The sequence below is a fragment of the Camelina sativa genome, chromosome 1 (assembly GCF_030686135.1).
Source record: "Camelina sativa cultivar CO46 ecotype springtype chromosome 1, ASM3068613v1".
Lineage (NCBI taxonomy): Eukaryota > Viridiplantae > Streptophyta > Magnoliopsida > Brassicales > Brassicaceae > Camelina > Camelina sativa.
The window spans coordinates 8,797,446-8,817,037 of NC_141880.1; the positions used below are offsets into that span (position 1 = coordinate 8,797,446).

Sequence of the window (19,592 nt, forward strand, 5' to 3'; positions counted from 1 at the left end):
CGCGAAAGTAGTGGTCTTAACTTGCGAATTGGATTCACAGAACTGTAACCTCGTACCAACTGTACGGTACGGACAGCTGTACTTACCTAATAATAGTCTTCTTCCGTAACGTGTTGACCAAGAAAACAAAAGACATAAAAAGCAGACAGATCAATTGAATCGAATTACACAAGAAAAAAAAATAAGAAACAAGAACAACTGGGTTTCGCTAACCTAGCTTGTTTTTTATTTTTTCACTTTCTATGAAGATAACAGCTTTCATGATAAGATCTTTATCGTTATCTATGATCTACCAAGTGTAAAGGTCCTTTGACGTTGATAGATATATAAATGATTCCTTTAGAATTTTAACTTCTCAAGACACCATATTTCGTTTGATTATTGCTATCTTTCTTTTTTTGATTCAACAAAATGATTTCGCTAAGTTTCATCATACGTTTAGCAAACCAAGAGATCAGACGAAACAAAAGGTACGAAACTAACATAAAGGATCGTCTTATCTCGGGTGAATTATCAGACGGTAGCAGACGAGCCAGAGATCAAAACGATGTCCCGAGAGGACATCTTGCGGTCTACATGGGCGAAGAGATGCAAAGGTTTGTGATACCAACCAAGTATCTTCAATATCCTGAATTTAGGACTTTGATGGATGAAGTAGCAGATGAGTTTGGGTATGAACATGAAGGAGGGATTCATATTCCTTGTGAAGAAAGTGTTTTTGAAGAGATTTTGATTAGATACATGTCTTGTGACAAGAAGAAACAAGTGTACAGATAAATGTAATTATATAAACCATACTAACTTATTTTCCTCTTTTTCATATTCTTCCTCTAGTGATCAAACCTGTGTTCTTGAACCATTCACTACCAAAGAGATCAGGTTTCTCGTCTTTGCTGCATATGCATCAAAAACAAAACACAGACCTGCTACTAAGTCATCATCATCTATTAAAAGAGATAATCAAGGAACAAAAATAATGCCATGTTCCTTAATCGTATCGATCACAATCCCTAGCTTTCCTTCGATTCTTTCTCCCTTTCTTGGCTCATAAGAAACTGCGTAGACGTCAGCTTCCATTGAACGCTCAGCTATGAGCTTACCGATGAGTCTGCAGGCTTCGTTGTCCACAAGAGACGGTATATTAGTCCTTATATCTCTAGCATTTGTGGTAGCAACCGAAATGACTTTGCTTGTTGGCCTATGCATCACTTTGGCGTGTATGAACTTCCTGGAGAAGAACACATTGAGCAGGAAAGGCCTCATGTACATGTCTGTTCTCTGCTTCCATGACTTCTTGTTGGGTCTTTTCGCCGCTTCACCACGTGATCTTCGAGTCCAAGCAGCTTGCACAAACGAGTCCTAAAACAATCCATTAAACAAAACATTATAAGAACAATTTCAATAGCAAATCATAACTGCAAAGCTAAGACAAGAGGGTATTCTGAATCATTAGGTACCATTATAAGAAGAAAAAATTGAATCTTTTGAACACCCAAAAGATAAAGGTTTAAGCTTTGGAACCTAGATTCTTATTCACATTAAAGGGCCTCTAGTTCATGTTCATTACGATTCACTAGAACCCTAGATTTCTACTTCAAATCCACAAATTACAATTGACTAAATTGAACAATGAGTTCCAACACACAAGAGCAGAGACAAAGTTACAAAAATCAGAGAAGGAGCAAAAACTATACACTACCAAGAACAATTACGAAACTATCTCAGAGATTGTGCAGAGACAACGCGATTACAGAAAGGCTTCTTTACCTTTTTGACAATGGGAGATGAGATAACAGAGCCGATTCCGATAGAGAGTTTGGGAAAAGAAGACTGCCACGAAACTGAAGAGCCCAGTTTACTAGAACGACTTGACCGAGTCAGATTCGAGTCGCAGGGGAGGAGTGAGCAAGTTGAGGAGACCACGCAAGACATCGTCGTCGAGCTTGAGAGTGGGAGAAAGCGGTTGGAGAAGAGTGAGAAAAGGTAAAGACTGATCGGATAGGGCTCGGCGGCTAAACCCCTGACCGGGCTGGTTTGTCCGGTCAAAATCGGTTATCATGAGATAATAATGAAATTGGTGAACCGGATCGAATCATCAACCCCAAAACAGAGAAAGATATTTTTGAGAAAATAAAGGGATAAAAATGAGCGTTTTGATTCTACAAGTGGGGGTTGTACATAAAATGCTAAAAAAAATTAAAAATTAAAAAACATTGGGAGAAGCACATAAACCCTAAAAAAGCTTAAATCTTCATCTTCCCATAAATTACTAATAATATAGTATACACTTCTCTAACTAGGTCTGTTGTCACACAATCTAATAGAAAGTTTGTTTTTTTTTATTTTCTTCTTCTGATTATGTTTAATTGAATATTCTCTGTTGCCCTTTCTGTGAATCTCCTGTTCTCTGTCTCTGATAAAAATCTTTGATAGAAGAACAAAACTGAGACAGAGAGACCGGAAATGGCAATGGTTGTTCCAAAACAAGGGCTTGTGGTGGTTATGGAGAAGGACTCTGTTTCTTCAGCTTCATCTGATTCTCATCTTCGTCTCCAACCTCAGTTTCCTGACTTTACTATTCCTGTTAAAGTGAGTTCCTTTTGTTCCTTCTTCTTTCTGGTCCCAGTCTCTATGCTTCGTGTTTATGAGAGAATATTTGAATTTGTGTTGCCCTGAGTAGTTTTGATTATCTGTATTATGTTGTGGTAATTGGTTTTATGTGGTTTGGATTTGCAAATCTCTGTTTTGAACCATGATTGGATGATTTTATGGAACCATACCATTGTGTGTGTGTATTTTGTTGATTCAGGATTTCTTCAAGTCTAGGGAAGCCCGTGAGTTTCTTAGTGGGGCTTTAGCTGGAGCTATGACAAAAGCTGTTCTTGCTCCACTTGAGACTATAAGGTCTGTATAGTCCCTTCCCTTGTTATAATCTCCTTTAATGTTGTTATCAACTTTTTTATCTGACTGCACTTTTGTGCTGTGTGAAATCTGGCAGGACAAGAATGATTGTTGGTGTCGGATCAAGAAGCATTCCAGGCAGTTTTATTGAAGTCGTACAGAAGCAAGGGTGGCAAGGTCTTTGGGCTGGCAACGAAATTAATATGATACGAATCATTCCAACTCAAGCTATTGAGTTGGGGACGTTTGAGTGGGTAAAACGTGCAATGACATCAGCACAAGTGAAGCTGAAGAAGATTGAGGAAGCAAAGATTGAAATCGGTGATTTTAGTTGGAGTCCTTCCATATCGTGGATCTCTCCTGTTGCTGTGGCTGGTGCATCTGCTGGTATTGCCAGTACACTTGTTTGCCATCCTCTCGAAGTCCTCAAGGTAATTTTACTAGTCGATCACATTCTGTTGTATAACGCAGAATTGAAAGCCTTTTCTTTGTTGTTGTAGTCGAATGATACTGATTTTTCTCTGATCCTTACCAGGATAGATTGACTGTGAGCCCTGATATTTATCCAAGCCTAACCCTTGCAATTCCGAGGATCTTTAGAGACGATGGAATCCGTGGATTTTACGCTGGCTTAGGACCAACACTGGTCGGGATGCTTCCATACAGCACATGTTATTACTTCATGTATGACACAATGAAGACTTCTTACTGCAAATCCAAGAACAAAAAGGCTTTGAACCGTCCTGAGATGCTTCTTCTTGGAGCTTTAGCTGGTAACTAAATAATCAAAAACTTCTTTTTACAGTATCTTCTGTCACAAATCATGTTTTAAGACTCATCGAGTTGTGAATGGGGTCAGGTTTAACGGCGAGCACTTTAAGCTTCCCGTTGGAAGTGGCGCGGAAGCGGTTGATGGTGGGAGCGCTGAAGGGGGAATGTCCACCGAACATGGTCGCAGCAATTGCAGAAGTAGTGAAGAACGAAGGAGTGAGGGGACTCTACAGAGGATGGGGAGCAAGTTGTTTAAAAGTCATGCCGTCTTCAGGCATCACTTGGGTCTTCTATGAAGCCTGGAAAGACATTTTGCTTGCTGCCAACACCAAACCACTACTATAATGACGAAATTGGAACTTAAATTACCATTGTTACTTAAAGCTAAGCCTCTCATCGCATTTCAAAGTTATGATTTAGGGAATGTGGTGACTTGGCTTTTACCCCATGAGATGTTTTTTTTTGGCAGTTGAGAGTGTTTTAACTCCCATGAGAAGTAAGAAGCTGAGTTTTTTGTTGTTGTTGTTGAGGCCTTTTCTGTGTGTTCTACTCGGTCAAAAGAAAAGAATGAAGAAGAGAGCAAATCAATTTTAACCACAAATCATGTTCACATCATATACATAATTGTTATACCATCACACTTTCATTCATAGATACAAGCATATCCGTCTAAAGTTGAACATTGTCCAAATCGGCAACCCAAAAGAAAATCTCCTGCCTAACCTTCTGTTCCTTCTTCTGAGACTTCACTCTCTGTAACAAACATATCAGAAAGTTCAAAACTCTCTACCACATACTCCATAGTGACTGCTCAAGTTTTAGTTTTAGAGAAAGATACCTTCACCAAACAGTTGTTCGAAACGGGCTACTATGTGTTTCCCGTATGTGTATTTCCGCAAACTCTGGAGATGAATTTTCATTCTCTGCACCAAAATCTCCCTTTGCTGATCTTTACTGATCTCTAAGACTTTCTGGACCACGTAATTTGCAAACTGATCCTTCATCATCGCCTGCAGAAGACAAAAAGAGTGTAAAATAAGTTCAATGTATGGTTTCAGAGAGCTTTCTTTAGGATTGTGTTCTTACCAGCAAGTGATTGTCTTCCTCGGATTTGCCCATTATCTCTTCAATGAGTAACTCTCTCTCGTTACTATCAGCGTGTTCCAGACACTTCTCCACAACGTTAGATGCGTATTTGTGCTGACTCATCTGAACAACATTCCCTGTCAACTTCTCAATGATTTGGCTCCTTTCATCGGGCTTACCTCTCTCCAGGACATGCTACAAGCAAAAACATAAGCCAAAGCACAAGATAAGGACCAAACGAATTCAAGAAAATGCCAGGAGAGACATAGGATCTGAAATTAACCAACCAAACCTGAGTGACATAATTCCCATACTGATCATGAGCAAGAGCAAACGTAGATTCCAGTATTTCATCGATTATACAATGAGTCTCCTCATCATCTGAGCAATGCTCCAAGATTCTCTATAATAAAGCAGACAGAAAAAAAAGAAAAGAATATGAATATTTCAATTTCAAGTTCAAACCACAAGAGGAGACAAGGCTCGCCCTTTTTCATTTACCTGGATAACTCGGCATCCATAAGGATGAGTAGAAAGAGTAGCGACTTGACCACGGAAAGCAGCAATTACGAATCCAATCCTACCCGCAGGCATACTCTCAATACACTTTTGGATAACATGATTTCCGTTTTGATCTCTAACACACTTCATCACATTCCCATCGAGCTCACGAATTAGTTCTGTCTTTTGGTCAACATCTATCACTTCAAGGGCCTATATATATCACAAGGGGCAAACAAGCACTTAGAAAGTTACTACCATTTACTTTAATATACTGACATTGATATAAGGACACTAATATTAATAAAATTACCTTTTGTATCACACGACATCCATACATTTGCAAGCTTAGAGAAACCATCTGACCAGCAAGTTGCTTCACAAGTTCTTCTCTCTGTGCCGGAGTTCCATGTTCTATGAACTGATCCAAAAATTACTACTTAACAACAAACTTATGGACAAAAAAATCTTCTCAACTTGGAAAAAAGAAGAAGAAAAAGTTACTCACTTTTTGGATAACATAATTTCCAAAAACATCAGTCATCAATTTTGAAGCTTGTGGCAGAAGCTCACTATAAACAGATGCCTTTTCCTCATCGGAGCAGTGCTCCAGCTTCTGTTGAATAAAACGGCTGCCATGCTGATCGACGCTGAAGTAAACAAATGAGTAATAGTATAAGATTACGAAGACATATCTTGATGCTTTCAAAACACTGATTCATAATTAAAGAAAATGATAGATATCGGAGCAGAAACACTGCCTGAATTCAACAACACGCCCTGCAATATCAGACAGCTCGAGTTTTCGAGCATTTGGAGACTTGAGTTCATCAAGAAAAGAATGTCTTTTGTGATCATCAACGATGCTGTTGGCTCCTCCTCCTCTGTTCCCTTGCCATCCACCAGGGTAGATCCCAGTGTTTCTACTTGGCCCTTGTTGATGATACCTTGTTTCACTTCGTCTTCCAAAGTGGCTCATCATTCCACCAACTGGCGAGGACGGCATCACTGGACTAGCAAGAGGTGATCCTGGATACTGCGGCATGACTCTTACACCAGGCGGCACTGCAAAATAGTTTCCCATGTGCCGCGGACTTTGCAACCCATAACTCGGACTCAAAGGACTGTTGAGAGGTTCATGATTTGCCATATAACCAGCAGCTTGTAGGTCTTTCTGCCCAAAAGAATCATTGCTGGTCTGAAATGAAGGAGCATACGCATCCACTGGAGCCTGTTGAAAATATTGCAATTGATAAGGGTCCACGAGAGAGGGAACGTTTTGTCCAGTCGATGATACTCCAGGTAGAAGCCGAGCGTTGTTGTAGCCCGAAGAAGCCGATGAGATATCATATGGCATAGGAACTGTTGCTTCATGAGATGCGTATCCACTCATATACTGAGGGACAACACCAGAACCAGGAGGGTAACCGTTATAAATATATTGCGGGAGGTACATACCCGAGGACTGAAAGTTTTGATGGTAAAATGGGTTCAGAGATGTCATATATGCTGCTGTAGATGAATACATAGCAGGCGGTGCTAAACCATGAGGAGATTGGAAAGTTGAATGTACCTCGCCAGTTGCAATCTTCGGTAAGCTCTGCATCATGTCCTGTGTACCGCCCATCCTTGGATAGGTCATTTGTTGTGGCGAACTAGGTTGAACCTGGTACGAGGACTGTATGTATTGCAAAGGCATTCCCCTTCCCTGAGGTTGTTGATTGTCTTGAATCCTCATCATCATTCTAGAAGCAGCGGAGGATGGAGGAGAAGCACCAAAAACAGATGCATTTAATCTCTCTTTCTGTGCATTAGCAGAAGAACTCTGTGAGCCCAAATCAGCAGAAAAGGGATCTTCACTAGTGATAGCATCCATGGAGAGAGAATCTGTCTCCCTCAGCAGATTAACAGAACTTATATCAGACTCCAGTAATCTTCTTGTGGTTTCTGAAGATGTATCAGAGGAAATGGCGTGGATGTCTTGTGCAATTGGACGATTACCTGCCGAATGAGGCCGCTTGAACACAGAAGAAAGTGTAAGTGGGAAATCTTCCTTCATGTAAAATGGACTTAAGCACAGAGAAAAGATCAAAATGCTAATATTTTACTAGTAAGTGATAGAATAAAGAACCATGTACCTGAATCATATCAGCTAAGCTCTTACGATGACCAGCCAGAGAAGCATAAGCTTGTTGTTCAGCCGATGATGCCTCATCCTCAGGCTCCTCTCTATGGGTTGAAAGAGCAGTTCTAGAAGAATGCAAGGAGGATCTTAACCCCATATTATCCCAGGAGGTTGTTGGACTCTGACTATTATCACCAACCCCACCCAAATGACGCAACAAGTGCTGATTCTCCCGTGAGATCAACGGAGGAGGGAGTCTTGGATTCAAGTTGACGTTGGACAAATAGTAAGCTACATATGCAGGGTCGCTACGTATCTCTTCTTCTGAGTCATAATTCTCAATAGCCCTACTTAAAACTTCAGAGCTACTAGCTTCCTGTTGTTTCAAGAGATGCCTAAGAGCTGCAAAGGAACCTTCCATGCTAGGCGGCGCACTTCCGCTCCTATTAGGGAATTTCCCGGTATTATTATCACCACTATCCAACCTATTTCTTTTCATAAGGAATCCTAAATCTTCAACCGCCATATCAAGTGAACCAAAGATCCTACTATCCCTAGAAGCCTGCCAATTTTTCACATGATCACCCTCAACCATTCTCATAGCGCTCTGAGTCGTCATACTTGTCTATATAATCAAGTTACCATACATATATCATACAAGATAGTTTCACAACACCTGACACAAAGAAACCATAAAACAAAGAAGTAAGCCAACACTTCAAAAGTAAATTAAACAAAACCATAGTCCAAAAGAGAACAAAAGCTAAGAACTTTAACACATGGTCCCCAATTTCATTAATTACAACAACATCACAAACAAGTAATCAGTCACATATGAATGAAATCTACACATCAACGATCGATATTTCGGACAAGATTTTCCCATTTCCTGAACTAAAAAAAAATCAGTCAACCCACTCAATCAGTAAAACCAACAACAGAATCATCAAAAGATTCCATCTTTTTATAAAAAAAAAAACACACACGAAACCGTTGAACTCACTTATCAACCTCGTTACAAACAAAAAATCATATCCAGAAGCTAGAATCAGGGATCAAAATTAAACAAAAGACTTTAACTTTATCTCTTTTTTTTTTCTTTTTAATATTCATAAAACTAGTTCCTTGCATGACTTGTCGAAGAAAAAAAAGGTAGATACAGAGAAGAATAGGTGAAAGGAGGAAGAGTTAAGTACCTGATGGTGATATTCAAGCTTCCATGAAAGTGTTTTTTCTGGATCCGTTTTTCCTCAAAGAGCTCGAAATAAGAGAGAAGAGACCCAGAGAAAAAGAGAGATAGAGAGATTAAAAACTAAACCCTTTGAAAAGTTTGCTTCTCAAGGGGCTTCGTCGAGTCACCAAGTCAAGAAGACTAATCTACAAATGTCTTTTCTTTTTTTTTGTTTCTCGGCAATTATTGGGATGTTTTTAGTTTTTAATTTAATACCCAAAGTTTGATTTTTTTACGATATCGCCATATTTAACAAACAAAACATTACAATATTCAGAAATCACGAAGAGGTCGTCGTCTCTGTGCAAATGACTAAAATACACTTGGCTGCGGTGGTTGTGAAGGAAGCCCTATTTGGTCTATTTGGGTTTTGCGCTCCAAATTGGTGACTAGGTTTGCCACGTGTTGATACTTCTAGTTGAAAGAGATACGTTCACGTGGCTCTCTGTCTCTGTTGCCTGTTTTACTACCACCACCAAAAAAAACACACTTTTACACTTGAGATCTTTTTTTTTTGTTTTTAGTTTCTTCTTCTTTTTGGATGCGCTTACGCACACCTGCACAAATTATTTTGAAGATCATGTTAGATTGTATATTAGAAGATACAATTGTTTGTTTAAAACACCCAAAACACTATTCATCAGTTAATTTACATATATTAGTTCTTAGAATTTTTGATATATATGAAGTGTGGGAAAGAAAGAAAGAAAAAGTCCTTTAAATGACAAATCAAAGACTTTGTCCAAAAACAATGAAAGTGATTTGTGAAAGAATAAGACTTTTCCATCACCATCATCCTCTCATCATGGAATTAGCTTCCCATCACCAAGACAACATTGGATTCTTTCATATGTGCTAAATCCAAACTACAACAATGAAAATGGTCCCTTAATAGTGAATCTATTACTAAACCTAGTGTGTTCTTCTTAGATTGGACCCTTATTTGCAAATATAATGACGCAAATGTAACTAACACACAATTTTTTCTTTGATATTTTACTGCAATTAAAAAAAAAAAGAGAAAACCCCTTGAACCGGATCGTACTGATTGGATAAAAAGGGAACAGTTGAATTTGAAATCATTGTGTGTTCATCATTTATTATCAATAAGGGAAAAGAATTGGAGATGGGTGTCTTTGAAGCTTCCCAGCTGAAAAGTTGAGCTTCTTCATCTTTTCTTCACACCATAGAAGATGCTCTTTACTGATCTTCGACATCCTTAAAACCCGTGCTGCGAGTTTGATGTCAATGGCTGCAAACAAGAGTTGAACACCTTCCCATGTTTGAGGCCATGATTTCTTTTTCAACCCTTTTGTCTTCTTTGTAAGCTCCTTCGCTTTCACCCTCTTCTGCAAAAGTTTTTTTTCTTCTCTTATCAGACACCAAAGAAGCATTGCATAGTTTTCTTCTACATATACACATTTATGTATAGAGAAACTGTACCTTATCGATGGATGACTGAACCAGTTGTAATGGGGTTGTCGAATTCATATTGTTACCAAACAAGTGAATACCACCATTTGGTTTCTTCTTATCCATTTTCAAGAAAACGTTGAAAGTAAGGATCGAGCTCTCGATGATTTGGATGAGATCATCAGCAAGGACCATGAAGCCTGTATCTTTCTCCATCTCCTTTTTATCTGACCCTGAGATGTTTTGAACATAACCAACTTAAAGTGTTACTACTACTTCACATAAGGTTTTAAGACGCAATGTGGGAGCTGAGGAAGTCTCACCTTGAATCTTAGGAGCTTGAAGTAGCTTAGGCATTGCATTTCTGGCACGCGCATAAAGCTCAGATCTTGATCCTTGTTCAAATGGTTCATTCTCTATATACCTCTGCAACAAGACCAGGAATTGCTGAAACTGTTGAGCAGTATGGTTGTAGCAAGTCGGGGGCTCGGGTTGGCATGAGATTAAGTGGCTCAGCTGCGTGTATTGACAGTGAAGTGCCTCCCATGTGAGGCAGAGTTGAGCAACATAGGCCGTCTCTAGATCTTGGTAAGGGTCAATCTCTGTCTGCTGCAAATACTCGGTATCTTCCTCTGGCACATCCAACTTTTTGAGAGAAAGACATCGAAAAGGTGAAGACAGCTTCTTAGATGCAGATCTTGGCGATGGAGTTGAAGGACTTGGAGCAATTCCAATGCCTGAGGAGTAAGGAGAGTAAAGAAAGAGTAACCAACAAATCCATGGAGAGCAAAAAGCTATTAACTTCACAAAGTTATTCCACAATCCTTGCTTATATATCCACAAGATGATTCAAGTGTTAAGAGATCAGTCCAATCTTAGCTCAACCACAGAGATTTCACAGGAATGCAACCATTGACAAAGTCAGTAAAAAAAAACAGATCAAAGGCAAGAAGCTTTTACCAGTTTCCTTAAGCTGCTGAGAGCTAACACGATCAAAGAAGAGCATACGCTCACAATACTTATCATAGACAGCATCAAAACCTCCCCACCATTGAAGTCCTTCAGCGACCACATCTCTCCACTCACTTGAACACTTGTCTTCTCCCACATCATCTTCGTCTAGGTACGATTCCTCTTCTTCTTCTTCTTCCTCTTCAGGTATCAACACCATAAAACTGTTCCTCCTTAACTCCTTGATCCTTCTCTTAACCTCATTGGTAATGAAATCATCGTCGTCGTCTTCGATCTCATCAGCTTTAGCCGAATCTGTCACACCAGCAGCGTCAGTGTTGTCACTCCTTGCCTGCTCTTGCTGAGCCAAAATCTTCTCTTCTTTCTCCTTTTCAAGGTTTGGTTTCCGAGACTTTCGAAATTTTCGAACTTTCAAGAAATCCATCTCTTCAAACACACTAGGAGAGAGTGAGCGTCTCTTGCTAAAATCTTTAGATCTAACTTGAGATTTCTTTGTGCATGAAAAAAATGCGTTTCTCTAAGGCCAAAACGGACTCAATCAGAGAATCAACCAACCCACAAAATGAGGAAAATGCATGAATCTTTATTAGTAAGATCTCAGAGTATCATCATGACCAAACAAACCCTAGAGAGAAGCAAGAAGATGAACAATGCATAAAGAATCACACTTGAAATTCACACAAAGATCAGAGTAGTAGCACAAGCAACAAAAGTCTGAAACTTGAGATTCGATTTATCTCTCTAGCTAAGAACTAAAAACACTAGCAAGCATTCCCATTCCCATTCGCTGTTAATTAAAAAAATCAACACTCCACTGAACCACACTACACTGAGAAGAAGAAACCAAAACAAGATTCAAAATTGAAGTAAAGAAAGAGAGAGAAAAAAACCCAAAAAGCAAAAAAAAAAAAAATCGAAAGGTGAGAAATGAAAACGAAAGACAAAGACAGGTGGGAGATTAAAGAAAGAATGAGAGAAATGTTTGTAAGTGTAACCACCACTTGCAAGAAGAGAGATAGATGGAGAAAGCTATAATGTCTTTTACTACTCTACTCACGATATAAAGGCAGGACAGAGAGAGAGAGAGCACAATATAAATGTGAGAGGTACTAATTGATATCTCTCTCCCTAAACACAGATCTCATTAATAAATCCAATAATTTAAACTTGTGATTTCAAATTCCAAAAAAGAACTAGAAAAATTTCTTCCTTTGTTTTTAATTTAAAGAAAAAAAAAACACCTTTTTCCTCAAAATTTTCGTTTTCTAATTCCAGTCAAAACCCTCACAAAGGGGTTTAGAGTCAATTGACTTATTTGTTTCCGCTATAGGGTCGTCGAAACTGTCTTTTGCTTTTTGGGTTTTTTTTTACTTTACTTTATATATTACTGAACTGATTAGGGTGGAAAAAGGAAACAAAGACTTTGGTGTACTAGTAGATATGAGACTTGATATGAGAAGGAGGAGCTAGGTGAGGGAGAGAGAGAGATCTATGAAGAAGCAAAAACAAGAGAAAAAAAAAAAAAAAAGTCAGCAGTGGGAGGAAATGCATCGTACAGAGAATATTGTCAGAAAAGCCGCGCAATCTGTTCTCCTTCCATTTGCTCTTTTCCTAATTTACTTCTTTGTCCTCTTTCATTTCTTCTATTTACTACGATTCTTATCTTATTGGGCTTCTCTTAAACTGGGCTTTTCTTTTATTAATTTATGTATCCACTCAGACTCAGTCAGTGCTATATATAAAACGACGTCGCTGTTTGACTTTGGTTACATTGGTTTGGGTTTTCAAAATCTACTTTGGGTACAGAATTTGGTTTGAGTAGGATTAGATTAAACCGAATTAGAGAGTGGTCATATTTGGATGAATCTTATTATAGTAAGATATCAGAGAATCATCGTTACCAAACCCAAATTTTGGATTACTCAGATCTGAGCGTGTCTTTATCCTCTTTTGGTTCTTAATGGAAATTAAAAAAGAAAAAGATAATAATAACAATGAAAAAAAAAAGATAATAATAATAATTAAAAAAAATTGGTACATTTCCATAAAAAGAAAAATAAATTACAGTATATTTACGGTTTTACGAGATCTATTGTGTTTTTCTTTAGGATCAAAACTGATGTTTATGAAAGGTCCTTTGGCGCGGCTGTTTTATAATATCAGTCTGACGACCAGACCAAAAGAAAGAAGATTTGTCTGTAATATAGTTTTGTCCGGATCAATCTTCACAAAAAACAACACATGATCAATCCGCTAATCAAAGTGAAGATCTGGTTGTTGGATTGTAACGCTCCACCAAAACAATAAGAGGAGGAAGAAGACGAAGGAGTCTGGATCACGCTCGTTGCCAGACGCGCCGGATCAATCCTCACGAGAACACATAATCAACAATCAGGTAACCCATCAATCAATCAATGAAAGGAAGATCATGTTGTAGTGAATTGGAATCGACGATGATGTCCGATTGCAACCCTCTACCTAACAACAATAAGAGGAGGAGGAGGAAGACGAAGGAGTCTGGATTACAGTTGTTGCCAGACGCGGTGACTTTGAGCTGCCTGGCTCTGGTGTCAAGACTGGACCACGCTGCCTTATCTCTCGTCTCCAAGAGATACCGCTCTCTCGTGGCTTCCCCTGAGCTCTGCCGCACGAGATGGCTGACTGGTTGCACCGAGGCGTCTTTCTACGTCTGCTTACGCATTCTTCCTGACCCAAGCCCACGCTGGTTCATCCTCACTCCTAACCGTCGGCTCAGTCCGATCCCCTCAAACCCCTATTAGGCTCCCCATTCATCCTCTTTCGTGGTGGTGGATTCGGGGATCTATGTAATTGGTGGGATCATAAACGGCAAACGCACTCGGGATGTCTCTTTCCTTGATTGTTTCTCTCACACATGGCGTCGCGTCCCTGCCATGAAGATGGCTCGTGCTTCCGCATCGGCAAGCCTGGTACACGGGAAGATATATGTGTTTGGTGGGTACGACGATTACAGTAATAATAATTCAACTTGGGCAGAGGTATTTGATCCAAATACCCAAACTTGGGGTCCCGTAACTTGGGACCACCAAAAGAAATTAACAGTCTACCAAAAGTGTAGTGATACATGGGAAGAGGATTTACGCATTAGATGAGAATAATCAAAGCTTCACCCTTTTGCCAAGTGGATGTTCATTCTCCACGAGTCTGGGAAATATAGATAATAACAAGGTAGGATATAGAAAAGATTGGTGTGTCATTGGAAAACTGTTATTCTCTTGTGCTACTTACAGAATCATAGTGTGGTGTGAGCCAGATAGCGACTTTAATTGGAAGAAGGTGAAGGGTTTGGAAGAGCTGCACAATCTCCTCTTTTGTTCCAGACACATCATCGGTACAACCACCAAATTCCGGTTTAGATATGAAATCATCAAACTCTGTACTAACTCCGCTGGTAACATTGTCATCTTCTGGATCGCGCTGCTTGAAGATCCTGAGAGTTTGGAGCTTTGGTCTGCCGAGATTTGCCTGGAGACACGACACGATAGTCAACTTGAAGTTTGGGGGAAGATTGTGTGGTCTGGTGTTATCTTCAAACTTGATCCTCTCTCACACTCATATGGGTTTAACCTCTTATTTTCTGGCTCTGTCCTTGTGTAGAACTATCTATATTAATTATTACTTTTGAAGTATATTTTCTAAACAAAAATCTCGTATGTGTAAAATTATATATTATTTATCATTTTTGAATTATCTCTTCTTATTTCGTCGCCTCTGTTAAGTTGTTTATCCTCTGCGAATCTCTTTCACGACGATGTCACATCTCACTGATAAGTTTGCTTCACCGATTTCCCTCTTCTTTGAATCGTCATGCATCGAGTTTATTCTTCTTTCTTGATTTCTTTGTACGTGACGTTCTTCATCTCCCTCTGTTTCGATTCTCCTCAATCGAACTCTGCCTCTTCTCTCATTGTGAAGTCTTTGTCTCTTTTCTCTCTCTTGGTGTTTTTCTTCTTTATCACACAAAAGGTAATAACTTGTCTCTTCATATCGATGGTTGTCATTTCTCCTCTTAGTATGACTGCCACATAGGCTCAATTTCTTGGTTTCTCAGCTCATCTCCACAGACAAAACCACCATCAGATGTCTTAACTAATCTTAACCGCTGTAAGTTTGTAGCACATAGCATGTCTTTGTTAAATAGATATACAATATTCATTTTTTTGGTCACCTTAGGAAACTACAGCTTGACTTATATGTATGTATGTATATATATATATATATATACTAAGTTAACAATTGGAAGTTGCATTAAATTTACGTGTACCAACAATAAGTTAGCTTCTAGTAAAAAAAAAAAAAGAAGTTATCTTCTAGTATTTGTATATACACATACTTAAACGCACTCGGGATGTCTCTTTCCTCGATTGTTTCTCTCACACATAGCATCGTGTCCCTACCATGAAGATGTCTATTGCTTCTGCATCGGCAAGCCTGGTACACGACGATTACACTAATAATAATTCAACTTGGGCAGAGGTATTTGATCCTGTAACTTGGGGCCACCAAAATAAATTAACAGTCTACCAAAGTGTAGTGATAGATGGAAAGAAGATTTTCGCACTAGATGAGAATAATCAAAGCTTCACCCTTTTGCCAAGTGGATGTTCATTCTCCACGGGTCTCTGAAATATAGATAAAAGAAGGTATGATATAGAAGAGATTGGTGTGTCAGTGGAAAATTGTTATTCTCTTGTGCTACGTACAGAACAGAAGAATAGTGTGGTGTGAGCCAGATAGCGACTTTAATTGGAAGATGGTGAAGGGTTTGGAAGAGCTGCACCCTGTCCTCTTTTGTTCGAGACACATTTAGTTTGAAGTATATTTTGAAGTATATTTAGTTTCGCAAGCTGGCTCTGTCCTTGTGTAAAACATTTAGTTTGTAGATATTACAAAGAATGTCCATTATTATAAATTAAAGAGAAGCCCAATTTAATGCTACGTATATATATAAAAAAATATTAGAAAGACGTCCCTGTTTGACTTTGATTGTACACTGGTTTGGTTTTCAAAATCTACTTTGGTTACGGTTTTGGTTGGAGTGGGATTGGATTAAACCGAATTAGAGAGCATATGTGGTCGTGGGATCATTTGGAGGCATTGTTGTCTCTTCTTCTCTCACACACCAGTTTCTTCTCTCTCAGGTGACTCCTGTTGTACTTCTTCCTGTAAGTTCATTAGATTCTTTTTCTGCTTGATTTCTGCGTCAGCTGGTGAAACTGATAGTCTTTTTTATTCTTTACTCAGCTTTTTTTACCAAGTTATCATATTTAGCCGTATCGTTTTCCACTCTTACTTACATATGAGACAAGTTTGACTTTTACAAGAGATTATGTTTGGTTCGTTTGAGTTCCAAATCCAATCAATCAGATTACTATGATCCTTTGGATATCTTTGTCTTTTATGGGGGTTTTTGTGACATAGGGACATGTGATGTTGAGTTTAAGCCTATATAATTAAAGGGCTTTTGATCAATTTTAATCAAAGTTGATTGCTTTTTGCTTAGAACGTCAATACTATTAATGGGAAAGTTGGTTTCTTTGCCTTAGTCATTTGCTTTTTATGCAACTGACTTTTTCAGTTTGGTTGTTTCCAGATTGTGAACATCTCTGTGCCCTTGTATCATTTACGTTTATGTGAAAGAAGTTTCTGGAAATTGAGAATCTAAGAGTAACATGTTTTCGTCTAATACGCTATACGCTTATATATATATATATATATATACTAGGGTTATCCCGTGGGTTTTTTTTATGTATTCCTTCGATTAATATTATGAAATAATCACTCTATTACAAGTATTACTTTGTTTTATTGGCAATGATATTTCTGGGGAATAAATACAAACATTGACAATGTATGATCCATTTTTTCTAATGTTAATTGGGGGTTTCTTTTTAGTGAAAAACATAATGTTCTTAAAATATATAGTCAATTACCTATATAAGAAGTACAACCACCATTTACAAAGAATTTTGTTCCGAATTTGTTTTATCGAATTTATGAACTTAAAATTTAAAATCAATCTTACTTTAAGCGTTTGTTAATGGAGAAAAACATCAGTTACTCTGGTTGTCACATAGGCATCAATTATCCTTCTAGTGTTTATTACCACAAACTTACTTGCTTGCTTACTCTGATTTTAATCTTGATTCGTCCATCTACGTTCCTTACTCATCCATGACTAATTATTTAATATGAAAATGATTGATTTCTTGATCATTTGATTCTTCATCTTATATGTTACTTTTGTATATTTTTTGTTTACACTGTTTACTTTTACATTACATCTATGATCCTTCTGGTCCGACCAACTCTTCGGTCTCGTTTTATCCATTTTGGCAACCTCGTGCTCATATGGCAACAACACAACCTTACAATGCGGGTAACTGGATTATGGACAGTGGTGCGACACACCATCTTACGTCCGATTTGAACAACCTCGCATTGCACCAACCCTGTACAGGTGGTGAAGAGGTCACCATCGCCAATGGTACAAGTTTGAAGATCACGAACACTGGTTCTGGTTTACTCCCCACTCCATCTCGTTCTCTTTTTTTGAAAGATGTGTTATGTGTTCCTGATGTTCGCAAAAACCTGATCTCTGTTTATCGGTCGTGTAATAATAATGGTGTGACCGTTACTTTCTGTCCTGCCTCATTTCAGGTGAGGGATCTCAGCACGGGGGTCCGGTTGCTGCAAGGCAAGACTAGGAATGAGATGTATGAGTGGCCGGTCAAATTGCCATTTGCGACGTCTCTATTTGCTTCACCTTCTCCAAAAACGGACATCTCCTCTTGGCACTTGAGACTTGGCCATCCTTCTTTTTCTATTTTACAAACACTTATTCAGAAATTTTCATTACCTGTTTCCCAATCTTTACACAAACATTTGTCTTGTTCTGGCTGTTCCATTAATAAAAATCACAAACTTCCATTTTATTCAAACACAATCACCTCCCATCATCCTCTTGAGTATTTATACACAAATGTTTGGACCTCTCCTATTGTTTCTGTTGATAACTATAAGTATTACTTATTTATCGTTGACCACTATACTCGATACACCTGGTTATATCCTCTCAAACTCAAGTTTAAGGTCCGTGAGGTGTTTGTTGCGTTCACGGAATTGGTGGAAAACAAATTTAAATGCAAAATTGGCACCCTATATTCTGACAACGGTGGAGAGTTCATTACGCTCCGATCGTTTCTCACTACACGTGGTATTACTCACCTCACCACGCCGCCTCACACTCCGGAGCACAACGGTATCTCTGAACGGAAACACCGCCATGTCGTTGAGACTGGTCTCATCCTGCTAACCATTGCGTCTATGCCCTTAAGCTACTGGACTTATGCATTCGCGGCTGCGGTCTATCTTATCAATCGCATGGTGACACCAGTTTTGTCCAATGCGTCTCCGTATGTGACGTTGTTTGGCCAGCATTCGAAAATTATCACAAGCTCCGTGTCTTTGGTTATTTGTGTTACCCATGGGTACGTCCATACACAGCTCATAAACTTGATGCACGTTCATAGGCCTGTACAGTAAAACCTCTATAAATTAATACTCTATAAATTAATAAACACTATAAATTAATAAATTTTGTTGGTCCCAAGTTGGGCCAGTGTAAAAATTAACAATATTCGATAAGATAATAAGATAATAATTTTTTCGAAATCTCCTTATAAAATATGGTCCCAATAATATCATAAATTAATAATTATGTAAATTTATATATATATATATATATATATATATATATATATATACTGATATAATAGTGTATGTTTCTCCTAAATCTCAATTCTATAGAACAATTGTAATGTTGTATTTTCAACCTATAATGATATCTCTAAAATATTTTATTACATGTCATACAAATAATTAAATTTAAAGTTTTAATTTTTAGATATGCATCATTTACAATTTGATAATTTGACAGATTATTAAAATAGGAGAATTGATATTATTATTCATATATTTGAATTTATGTGTCTCATGTGTATAAGTCAATTTGTCTATAATATTTGTAATTTATTGTAAATAGTGCTTTCTAAATATTACAAGTTCAATTCCTAAACCATAAAATTTATAACATCCGAAAGTTTAATCTTATTTTGCTATAGTTGTTCCAATTCATAATTTTTTAAAAAATAAATAATTAAAAATATATCTATAAATTAATAATTATTAATTTACACTATAAAATAATAATTATTAATTTATAGGTAAATTAATATCACTATAAATTAATAAAATGTCTTAGTCCTAATATTATTAATTTATAGAGGTTTTACTGTAGTTAACTAATCAGGTCCAAACTACAAATGAATTTAGTTAATTAGGTCCAAACTAAAAAAATACAGGTATCAGAAATATAGTAAGCCAAGTGTCATCTCCTTAGCAAAAGTTGAAAAAAATCTTCTCCTATATTATATAAGATATGCTTCTCAGGTAGGGTTGTGTTTGACAGTTTGTTACTCTTGTAGACATACTTGGGCGTTATCAATAATGCTATGTTTGATTTCGACATCTTGCATGTTAGTGTCTTCTTTT

At 37.9% G+C, this 19,592-nt stretch overlaps 5 protein-coding genes, 1 long non-coding RNA gene and 1 pseudogene across 14 annotated transcripts; 4 read left to right on the forward strand and 3 right to left on the reverse strand.

Annotated features, from left to right (window-relative positions):
• The first annotated feature begins 275 nt into the window (after positions 1 to 275).
• Positions 276 to 822, forward strand: LOC109125450 (auxin-induced protein X15-like). The gene has a single exon (XM_019227078.2). It carries the CDS (start codon positions 412 to 414, stop codon positions 775 to 777), a length of 366 nt encoding a protein of 121 aa, XP_019082623.1. The 5' UTR covers positions 276 to 411; the 3' UTR covers positions 778 to 822.
• LOC104785175 (uncharacterized) lies at positions 716 to 2,108 on the reverse strand. The gene is made up of 2 exons (XM_010510332.3): positions 1,768 to 2,108; positions 716 to 1,359 (listed from the first exon to the last, which is right to left on the reverse strand). Exons 1-2 carry the CDS (start codon positions 1,930 to 1,932, stop codon positions 961 to 963), a joined length of 564 nt encoding a protein of 187 aa, XP_010508634.1. The 5' UTR covers positions 1,933 to 2,108; the 3' UTR covers positions 716 to 960.
• Positions 1,867 to 4,193, forward strand: LOC104785196 (putative mitochondrial adenine nucleotide transporter BTL1). 2 transcript variants are annotated; one of them, XM_010510372.3, is made up of 6 exons: positions 2,162 to 2,300; positions 2,434 to 2,589; positions 2,810 to 2,904; positions 2,999 to 3,332; positions 3,437 to 3,674; positions 3,761 to 4,193. In XM_010510372.3, exons 2-6 carry the CDS (start codon positions 2,464 to 2,466, stop codon positions 4,015 to 4,017), a joined length of 1,050 nt encoding a protein of 349 aa, XP_010508674.1. In that variant the 5' UTR covers positions 2,162 to 2,300; positions 2,434 to 2,463; the 3' UTR covers positions 4,018 to 4,193. The 2 variants fall into 2 exon arrangements, with proteins under 2 accessions (XP_010508666.1, XP_010508674.1); XM_010510364.3 differs by having other exon boundaries at positions 1,867 to 2,589.
• A 47-nt stretch (positions 4,194 to 4,240) lies between these two features.
• On the reverse strand, positions 4,241 to 9,100 carry LOC109124455 (pumilio homolog 5). 5 transcript variants are annotated; one of them, XM_087455197.1, is made up of 11 exons: positions 8,581 to 9,100; positions 7,398 to 8,060; positions 6,833 to 7,276; positions 6,018 to 6,655; positions 5,768 to 5,909; positions 5,573 to 5,680; positions 5,260 to 5,472; positions 5,051 to 5,161; positions 4,759 to 4,953; positions 4,511 to 4,682; positions 4,241 to 4,425 (listed from the first exon to the last, which is right to left on the reverse strand). In XM_087455197.1, exons 2-11 carry the CDS (start codon positions 8,001 to 8,003, stop codon positions 4,391 to 4,393), a joined length of 2,664 nt encoding a protein of 887 aa, XP_087311323.1. In that variant the 5' UTR covers positions 8,004 to 8,060; positions 8,581 to 9,100; the 3' UTR covers positions 4,241 to 4,390. The 5 variants fall into 5 exon arrangements, with proteins under 5 accessions (XP_087311323.1, XP_010508695.1, XP_087311311.1 ...); XM_010510393.2 differs by having other exon boundaries at positions 6,021 to 6,724; positions 8,581 to 8,833; XM_087455185.1 differs by having other exon boundaries at positions 6,018 to 6,724; positions 8,581 to 8,833.
• A 485-nt stretch (positions 9,101 to 9,585) lies between these two features.
• LOC104785224 (uncharacterized) lies at positions 9,586 to 12,286 on the reverse strand. Its single transcript, XM_010510404.3, has 4 exons — positions 10,989 to 12,286; positions 10,352 to 10,765; positions 10,059 to 10,261; positions 9,586 to 9,964 (listed from the first exon to the last, which is right to left on the reverse strand). The coding sequence occupies exons 1-4, from the start codon at positions 11,422 to 11,424 to the stop codon at positions 9,719 to 9,721; spliced, it is 1,299 nt and encodes a 432-aa protein (XP_010508706.1). The 5' UTR covers positions 11,425 to 12,286; the 3' UTR covers positions 9,586 to 9,718.
• A 982-nt stretch (positions 12,287 to 13,268) lies between these two features.
• Positions 13,269 to 14,739, forward strand: LOC147949685 (putative F-box/kelch-repeat protein At5g03000; annotated as a pseudogene). Its single transcript, XR_015560089.1, has one exon. The product of XR_015560089.1 is annotated as a putative F-box/kelch-repeat protein At5g03000 (transcript).
• Positions 14,740 to 16,135: 1,396 nt separating this feature from the next.
• On the forward strand, positions 16,136 to 17,974 carry LOC104785230 (uncharacterized). Of its 3 annotated transcripts, XR_015560094.1 has the most exons (3): positions 16,136 to 16,204; positions 17,438 to 17,559; positions 17,700 to 17,974. It is a non-coding gene; the product is annotated as an uncharacterized LOC104785230 (long non-coding RNA). The 3 variants fall into 3 exon arrangements; XR_767332.2 differs by lacking the exon at positions 16,136 to 16,204 and having other exon boundaries at positions 16,741 to 17,559; XR_767335.2 differs by lacking the exon at positions 16,136 to 16,204 and having other exon boundaries at positions 17,417 to 17,553.
• Positions 17,975 to 19,592: the final 1,618 nt, after the last annotated feature.

Excerpts from the sequence above, each read along its gene's own strand:
- LOC109125450 (XM_019227078.2), top strand. The coding sequence starts at position 412 with ATGATTTCGCTAAGTTTCATCATACGTTTAGCAAACCAAGAGATCAGA.
- LOC104785175 (XM_010510332.3), bottom strand. The coding sequence starts at position 1,932 with ATGTCTTGCGTGGTCTCCTCAACTTGCTCACTCCTCCCCTGCGACTCG. Across the intron at positions 1,360-1,767 it reads CATCTCCCATTGTCAAAAAG|GACTCGTTTGTGCAAGCTGC; the intron begins GTAAAGAAGCCT and ends GGATTGTTTTAG.
- LOC104785196 (XM_010510364.3), top strand. The coding sequence starts at position 2,464 with ATGGCAATGGTTGTTCCAAAACAAGGGCTTGTGGTGGTTATGGAGAAG. Across the intron at positions 2,905-2,998 it reads GCTCCACTTGAGACTATAAG|GACAAGAATGATTGTTGGTG; the intron begins GTCTGTATAGTC and ends GAAATCTGGCAG. Across the intron at positions 3,675-3,760 it reads TCTTCTTGGAGCTTTAGCTG|GTTTAACGGCGAGCACTTTA; the intron begins GTAACTAAATAA and ends GAATGGGGTCAG.
- LOC109124455 (XM_087455164.1), bottom strand. The coding sequence starts at position 8,003 with ATGACGACTCAGAGCGCTATGAGAATGGTTGAGGGTGATCATGTGAAA. Across the intron at positions 7,277-7,397 it reads GCTTAGCTGATATGATTCAG|CGGCCTCATTCGGCAGGTAA; the intron begins GTACATGGTTCT and ends TCTGTGTTCAAG. Across the intron at positions 4,426-4,510 it reads CGAACAACTGTTTGGTGAAG|AGAGTGAAGTCTCAGAAGAA; the intron begins GTATCTTTCTCT and ends TGTTTGTTACAG.
- LOC104785224 (XM_010510404.3), bottom strand. The coding sequence starts at position 11,424 with ATGGATTTCTTGAAAGTTCGAAAATTTCGAAAGTCTCGGAAACCAAAC. Across the intron at positions 10,766-10,988 it reads TCAGCAGCTTAAGGAAACTG|GCATTGGAATTGCTCCAAGT; the intron begins GTAAAAGCTTCT and ends CTTACTCCTCAG. Across the intron at positions 10,262-10,351 it reads TCAAGCTCCTAAGATTCAAG|GGTCAGATAAAAAGGAGATG; the intron begins GTGAGACTTCCT and ends AAAACATCTCAG.